The 8,388-nt window shown below is 55.8% G+C and overlaps 1 protein-coding gene across 2 annotated transcripts; it reads right to left on the reverse strand.

Moving 5' to 3' along the window:
• Window positions 1-2,164: 2,164 nt before the first annotated feature.
• Window positions 2,165-8,041, reverse strand: cyyr1 (cysteine/tyrosine-rich 1). 2 transcript variants are annotated; one of them, XM_066705795.1, is made up of 4 exons: window positions 7,596-8,041; window positions 5,953-6,052; window positions 5,569-5,729; window positions 2,165-3,470 (listed from the first exon to the last, which is right to left on the reverse strand). In XM_066705795.1, the coding sequence occupies exons 1-4, from the start codon at window positions 7,693-7,695 to the stop codon at window positions 3,337-3,339; spliced, it is 495 nt and encodes a 164-aa protein (XP_066561892.1). In that variant the 5' UTR covers window positions 7,696-8,041; the 3' UTR covers window positions 2,165-3,336. The 2 variants fall into 2 exon arrangements, with proteins under 2 accessions (XP_066561892.1, XP_066561893.1); XM_066705796.1 differs by having other exon boundaries at window positions 7,617-8,024.
• Between the last annotated feature and the right edge of the window lie 347 nt (window positions 8,042-8,388).

Here is an 8,388-nt window from a genome sequence, read left to right on the forward strand (position 1 = left end):
CCGTCACCTGACCGCGAGAATGGAGGGAGGGACAGGATTGGAGAGATGCAAATGATGGAGGGAGGGAAGAGGGCTGTGTGTGTGAGTGTGAGGCTAGAAGAGGAGGAGCAGCGGGCGTCCTCTGGTGTGTGGCAATGATACTGCATCATACAAACACACACGCACATACATGACAGCGACACAGGTGCGCCCCTACACAACAGCAATGCAAAGGAACTCATGAGCAACCCGCACTCGAACACACACAACATACTGGCATCTCCAGCGTTTTGGCAAGAGGTTCAATTTGAGCCGTGTGCAAATCAAATACATACATGTGCACACAGGCGAACGTGGAAATACAGAACCACAGCTGGCTCATTGTGGGGTTATTCCCCCATTGGAAGGTATGGGAAGCCAGCGTGTCTGCACCCCCATCTCTGCACCAGCCAGGACCCTCACCCTGCTGCACACCCATCACCACTGGCCTTGAGTGCGTCACCGCGGCCCCGGGGCCCTCATCCTGCTGTATGCCCACTACAGAAAGAGGGGGCTCCGTGGCATTAGCTGGTGAGGTCAGACCGCTTGGTGAAACGACACCCCTGTTGGAGTATAACACTCCGGGGCCACAGAGCCACAGTGTCTTTTGCTTCTTCTGGGTTTCATCCAGACGCGTCCACTTCTTCACCGGTTCCCTCACAAGCTCCAGGGGCCAGAACCACCCCGTGTTTCAAGGTACCTAGTGATCGATGGTGTGGAGAGGCCAGTAAAACCTGCAGGGCTGCAGCTCTCCACACACACACACACACACACACGGCCTGCTCCCGGGCCTGATCGGATCTCTGCTCTGTGCTCTCTCCTCCAGCAGAGCTGAGATCCCCTTACATCACAGAGTTCCCTCAGATACCGCTCCCCCGCGGAGGGAGGGAGAGAGAGAGCAGTCTGACCCACTTCTCTCAGCCGTGTTACAGCAGCCAGCGGCACCGCGGCGGTCAGCGCTCCGTATGCCACGCCAGGCCGGTGTCTCTCCAGCTGCAGGCCTCTGTCGTGCCCGATCCCTGGCGTCTCAGTGACGGGCCTCGCTGGGCCGGACAGCAGGCAGACTGTCTGGCGGCACCCCCATGGTGAGCAGCGGCACTGCAGACAGTCTTACCCAGCATGAACGAGTCCAGAGGGGCTGGACAGCGCTTACAACACACACGGGTTCACTAAACACGGACCCCCGCCTGGCTCATTGATTCGGTGTGCTAATGAGCTCCGCACACGGTTATTTTCTGTTATAAGGCTACGCAGAGAGTCAAGCAGTCAATGTATTGATCGATCAATCAATCTGTCAGTCAGTCAGTGTGTCAGTGCATCAGTGTAACAGTCAGTCAGTCAGTGTGTCAGTGCATCAGTGTAACAGTCAGTCAGTCAGTGTGTCAGTGCATCAGTGTAACAAGTCAGTCAGTCAGTGTGTCAGTGCATCAGTGTAACAAGTCAGTCAGTCAGTGTGTCAGTGTAACAAGTCAGTCAGTCAGTGTGTCAGTGCATCAGTGTAACAGTCAGTCAGTCAGTGTGTCAGTGCATCAGTGTAACAGTCAGTCAGTCAGTGTGTCAGTGCATCAGTGTAACAGTCAGTCAGTCAGTGTGTCAGTCACTCAGTCAGTCAGTCAGTGTGTCAGTGCATCAGTGTAACAGTCAGTCAGTCAGTGTGTCAGTGTGTCAGTGTAACAGTCAGTCAGTCAGTGTGTCAGTGTAACAGTCAGTCAGTCAGTCAGTGTGTCAGTGCATCAGTGTAACAGTCAGTCAGTCAGTCAGTCAGCCAATCGGGGGGGCTCCTCCAGACAGGCAGAGCTCCTGGGTCTCAGGCTGTATATTTACTCAGCATTCCCCTCCTCCTCAGGTGGGAGGATTAGTCTGAGCCGCAGATTACAGGCCTGGGGGGCGGGGGAGCTGTCAGGCTGTGAGAAAGGAGGTGTGGATTTACTGCATCAGGCAATTACACCCCCGAGAGCCGTGGGAATCAGGAGGATTCCCCCAGGACTGAGAGCGACACGGCATCTCTGAGCCGCCGGAGGCCAGAAGGTGTGTGTGTGTGTGTGCGCCGTCTGACACCAACACAGGACACAGACGCACACGTGCTTGTATAAGTTGTGTTTGGTTTAGTTTTGTTGTCACACACAAACCCACGAGAGGCAGCAGGGAGCTTTAAAGATTTATATTAAAAATCTGCAGTCCATTGCATCTCAGAAAGAAAATCACAATCAGAGCAATAATACAAATACAGTGGAAACCAACAAAACCGCTTGTCCCAGTGTGTGACGGTGTGTCCCAGCGCGGGGGGGTCTCTGCCTGGGGAGAGAGCGTCACGCACTGACTGCCCATGTAGTCAGGGCCAGACCACGCCCGTTCTCCAATCAAGGAACAGTTTCTTTAATCAACTACAAAGCACCGCATTCGATAAGGGACCCAGCGATCAAACATGGCAAACAAACAATCAAACAAACACAAAAACCATTTCCTTCTCCACCCAGGCTCTTGGCAGGCCGCTCAGTCACTGCAGCGCTGATTCCTGTGTTGATGCCGTCGGAGCGTCAGAGTCACAGTCACCGCGTCGCCTGCCCTGCGCTCGGGGCAGGGGAATGGGGGGGCAAGGCTGCTGTCCCTGCTGAGCAGGGCCCGGGGGGGCGTAAAATGCACGGGAAAGAAGAATAAATAAGGCAGAAATGAGCCTGCAGGAATGCGAGAAGCCTCCCGCGCCAGGATTAGGGGTAAGAGGCTTACTGAGCACAGCCTGCCAGCGCGGGGCCGGGGGGCCGGGGCTCACACCTCGCTCTGTTGGGCCAGGTCAGGACACAGGACACCACCCCCCATCCCTGCAGCATGTGGTGAGAGCAGAGGCCTCACCCGCCCCAGACACGCAGCACGGCACGGCCTCGCCTGCAGGAGCTGGGCGTCTTCCTTGGAGTAGTCTTTGTTTTCGTTGTTGTGCCAGCTCAGCTCTCGGGCACTTAACTGAGTTCTGCCCCGCCCCGCCCCGCCTCCAACCACCTAAAAGCCAACAGTAATTAAAAAGGTCCAATGAAACAATTTTGGCTTAATTGTGTCTCCAATCGTTCAGGGCTCGGCTGGAACAGGGCGCCCCCCTGTCGGGCACAGCAGCAGGTAGGCACGGCGAGGGTTTGGACACTATGGCAGTGAGGTCACGGTCCCAGGCCCCCTGGCTCCACTGGGTCTCCTGCGCTGTGCTGTGGGGCGCTGCTGGGTGCGGGGGTCTCTCCGTCCGTCCGCCTCTGTCCGTCTCATTTCCAATTCTCCATCTCCCTCAGTGGAGGGGCCTCAGGGCCAGGGATCTCCTTGGTCCCCAGGCCCAGGCTATTTGCGGTTGTAGCCGGGGTAGGGAGGCGGGGGGGGCAGCTGCACAGTCCTGGGGGGGGTGGGGGTGTAGGGAGGAGGCAAGTCATCATGAAGGTGCATCTCGTAATCATAGCTGTAGGGAGGGGGGGCTCCTGGAGAGAGAGAGAGAGAGAGAGAGAGAGAGAGAGAGAGAGAGAGATTCAGTGCAGTCCAGTCTGAAGAGCCCCATGAAGGGTTAATGAGGCTCACAGTGTGTGCGTGTGCGTGTGCGTGTGTGTAGTCAGTGTGTGTACATGACTAACTTGTGAGCGTCTCAGTTTTAAATAGCTTGTTCTCTGTCTCGTTTCTAAAGCACAACGGTTCCTGTTTTCAAACTTCCATGTTCGTGTTTCTTACATCCCCTCCAGAAAGCTACGACTGCAGTTATGGACAATATTGACCGTCCAGCTCTGTGATGTCATATCGGCTGTATAACCGTGCCAGATCTGAACCCATTGTCCCTCAGAGCGTCTCCTGCGCCTGCTCGAGATATAGAATCAGCCTTCGACAGACAGCCTGTCCTAAATTCAGTCATCGACTCGGCGCCACGAACTGGACCTGCTCTGGGCCAGGGCACCCCCGACATCCTGCCAGCCAAAGGGGTGAGTGTGTTTATTCGACCACCCTATTAGAGGAGGCTAAGAGAGTGGGGGCTCTCCAGGGGCCGGCCGAGAAGACCCTAGAGAGTCAAGAGGACTGAGTGTGAAGACTGATGAAGACACGCTCAACATATTGCAGGGAGAGTGGTCTCAGTAATCCTGCGATACCCCAATCACGAGCCCAGAGTACTGCGGGAAGAAAACAGCGTGGACCTGAACTGGGCCTGAATTCCTTATTGTCTCGTCAGTCCAGTCCAGTCCAGACCAGTCCAGTCCAGTGAGTTGTCGATGCACAGTTCTCTCCCCAGTGTCTACACACGCTGAACGTCTGATTATTATTCATCTGGGATAACGAGCAGAGCGGCGTCCCCTGCAGGCGCACAGCGGGGATCCCCGGCCTGCTCCTTATCAGCTCCGTTTTACTGCATTTAATTGGTTTAATTTATGGTTTGAAACCTTTTTCAATTAAAATTATAGAAAAAAACATGTCAAGGACAGCGTCACGCACCAGTGAGCTCTGTACACGCCTTTAGAGACAGACGAGCACAGGTGAGCCGTGTCCGTGGCGGGTGTGTCTCGTGGTCCGACTGGCCGCGCTGGGGGGCGTCTCACTATGGAGAGCTTGCATGGCATCACTGATCAATTATAAATGTGTCGAGGAGGGCACACGCCATCTGCACACGGGGGAGACGGTTTTGGTTGTGGGAGGAAGTCGGCATTCGAATTTTATGACAACAGATTCCAATCCCAGCATGCCTTTAGCTGCTCAGAGATGATTTAGTACCCAGACCTGTGCGAGCGGCCGGTGATGAGGAGATATTGCTCCCCTCGCTTGGATCTGTGAGAATTATAGTCATTACGTTAGCCAGCGTTGCGCGTGTGTGTGGCATTCTGGGTAATTTGCGTTCATCACACATTAGAAACGTGTTTGTACTGAAACAGGAGCTCAGCCGCGCCGCTACGCCAGCGCCCTGACAAGTCAGAGAGGTTCACAGCGTCTTAACGTCAATATCGATCTGCCCGATCAACCATTGTCCTTTTCACATTGGGAAGATAAACAAGGCAGAGAGAAATGAAATACGCAATATTTCCTGGGTTTTTGTGTGAGTGAGATATTTCAATGTTAAATATTTGATAGATATTTGAGTTTATTCAGGAGTAAACATAAGCACACAAAAAAAACTGCTACACTAGGTTACAGATCCATATTGACAGGCCAACTGGTAACACCTGAAAATCAGATCAATCGTATCATGTGTTACAAAGTGGAGAATAACGGTCTTCAAGCATGATGGGTTGAATGGCCTCCTCACGTTTGTAAACTTTCTTATGTTCTTATGTTCAAAAATGACACGGAAATGCATCTATTACACAGAGAGACAGTGCCACCCAGTGGTCAGACCGGCTCACTGCAACCCCAGCTGCTGTCCCTCCACTCAGACACACTGCGGCTCACGGGCCTCTGAACACTAAGGAAAACATTATTTAGGTATTTATACTATTGGACTGGACTGTCTCTCTCAGGACCAGGGCCGAGACCCTGCTGGACTGCACTGTGTTCGGGACCAGTGACTGCCTCAGGCTGTTACTACAGCGGGGGTGGGGGGCTCACCTGGGTATCCCTGAGTGATGGTGTTGAGGTGCGTGGCTCTGAACACGCCCACACGGGCGCCGCGGCCGCTCTTCACACACATGCAGATGCACAGGAACACGCCGGCCACGGCGCCCATCAGGAACACCACACCGAACACGATCCCTGCGATCGCTGTGCCCCTGTAACACACACACACGCACACGCACACACACAAAGACCAGATTAATATGACACACTGATACAAAAGGTAAACTCCCCCCCAACACACTGGACTGGGCCAAACACAGACACTGAAACCAACACAGTGTGTCCCACGGGAAGCTGTGCAGAGGACAGAGGGGGATGGGGTAATGAGAGCTGGGGGGCAGACAGAGGGCTGGGGTATCTGGCAGGGGTACTTACGAGAGCACGTCCCCCACGTAGGCGTAGTAGGAGCAGCAGAAGGGCGGAGAGCCGTCACAGCAGTACTCCACACAGCCCGAGCACTCAGCACCCCCGCGGCCTGCCAACGACACACATTGTGACACACTGTGACACAAAAAACATGAGCTGTGTGTGTTTGTACAGTAGTGAGAGTGTGCGTGTGTGTGTGCGTGTGTGTGTGTGTGCATGGGTTGGGGGGTGCTAGAATGTGTGTGCTCGTCATATCCGCTTGAAAGCAAGTACAGAGTAATGAGCCCAGAGCTGGTAATACACAGTAAACACACGGCCTCTTCCTGTGTCATTAGAGCATCAGCGAGGGGGGGTGAGGGAGACGCTCGGGCCTGGCTGTAAACCCCCCCCACCTCTATGACCTGCCCCTCTCCACACGGAGCACAGCAGGGTGTGTGTGTGTGTGTGTGCCCAGTGTGAGAGCGAGTGTGTAACTGACTGTGTGTGTGTCAGTCTCAGCTCCCTGGGTGGTCTGTGTGGATCAAAAAAACATGCACACTCACACACACACTCTCTCTCACACACACAGTCAAACACACACACACACACTCACCAAACAGTTCACCAAACCTGTCCTGTCCTTCTTGCACTTTGCCCTGACTCAGACTCCCACATGCCAGCTGTGCCTGTGGTGGATAGAGGCGAGAGAGGACACTGCCCAGGGCCCTGCCAGTCAAAGCGCTGTGTGTGTGTGTGTGTGTGTGTGTGTTGCTGGTTCTAGTGAGGAGTCAGTCTGCCCGAGCCTCTCCTTCTGATTTCAGGAGTTCAAAAAGAAACCTGGTGAACACGTAGACACACACATACACACACACACACGTGTGCGCGCAGGGAGACACACGGCTCGTCTGTTCTGTGTGAGCAGAGCGCGCTGGTTTGGCGTTCTGGGGCGGGATCAGGCATGGGGCCACACAGCACCAGGGCCCGTTCTGTGCCACTTGAGGTCAAGCAGGAGACGGCGTGGCCTTTGCCGCGGCTCTACGCTGCTCTGTGTGTGTTTCACACAGCCCACCCCCACTCCCCCTCTCTCTTGGTGGGTGGTCCACACCAGACTGCCGGTGCTCTGCCACTGCGAGACACACAGGGACAGAGAGGCTCCAGCTGCAGGGACAGAGCACACACAGGGCTGCCCCCCAGCCCACACACACAGTGAAGCAGGGCAAACATGCAGAAACTGCAGAGCACACTGGTGTCCCATGTGTGAGAACAATGACAAAACTAGAACATCACAATCAGTGAATGTGTTTACCCCTCTACCGGTTATTGTACAATGACACAGAGGCAGATTCTTTCCAATAGCGCACCTACGGGCTCCTATCAGTCCTGAGAGTCGCAGGTCGGTCTGGGCTGCGTGTTGAGTTACACCGCCGGCCTGCCGCTGTGAATAATGCATCAGTCCATTGTGCTGCTGCTCCCTGACCGTGACAGACACTGGAGATACCTGTACTCCCTGTCCCTGTCACCAACATGTACCCACACCGGTGATGCACACTGCCCACTGTGTCCAACATGTGCCCACACCGGTGATACACACTGCCCACTGTGTCCAACATGTACCCACACGCGTGATGTATATTGCTGCCCACTGCACTGTCCACTCCGTCTCCAACACTTACACAGCAGGGACGCGCACTCACCGGCCAGCAGGCACAGCAGCAGCGAGTCCCGCAGCAGCCGCAGGGAGGGCAGTGCGCGTCCGGTCCCGACTCCGTCCATCTGGACCCCCGGCTCTCCGGCGACCACGACTGGCAAACTCTTCTCACAGCACCCGGCCCCGGGTCCGAGCCTCAGCAGCCGCCTGGAAGCATCTCCGTCCGGGCTGGACACAGCGCAGGAAAGCGACGCAAAGGTGCTGCCGAGAGCAGAGACACGGAGCTGCTGTCCGGAGCGCCTCAGACTGGCCGCCCCACGTGTAGCGCCCGTCGTCCTGCTCTTTGTCTCTCACTCTTTCCAGCCCTCCTCCTCTCCTCCTCTTCTCCTCCTCCTGCTCTGCTCCTCCTCCAGCGCTGACTCGAGGAGCCGCACTTTCTCAATGACCGTCCTGCGCCGCCCCCGCCGTCACGACCCCCAGCCCGGCCGCCCGGCACGACCAGCACGTCCGCGGGTTGTTGTTGTTGTGCGATCACTTCTGATCTCTTCTAACCAGTGTGACAGTGGGAGCGTGTCTGCGTGTGAGCGTGTGAGCGTGTCTGCGTGTGAGCGTGTGAGCGTGTCTGCGTGTGAGCGTGTGAGCGTGTCTGCGTGGGAGCGTGTGAGCGTGTCTGCGTGTCTGCGTGTGAGCGTGTGAGCGTGTCTGCGTGTGAGCGTGTGAGCGTGTCTGCGTGGGAGCGTGTCTGCGTGTGAGCGTGTGAGCGTGTCTGCGTGTCTGCGTGTGAGCGTGTGAGCGTGTCTGCGTGTGAGCGTGTCTGC

Source organism: Amia ocellicauda, chromosome 6, assembly GCF_036373705.1.
Source record: "Amia ocellicauda isolate fAmiCal2 chromosome 6, fAmiCal2.hap1, whole genome shotgun sequence".
NCBI classification, from domain to species: Eukaryota; Metazoa; Chordata; class Actinopteri; order Amiiformes; family Amiidae; genus Amia; species Amia ocellicauda.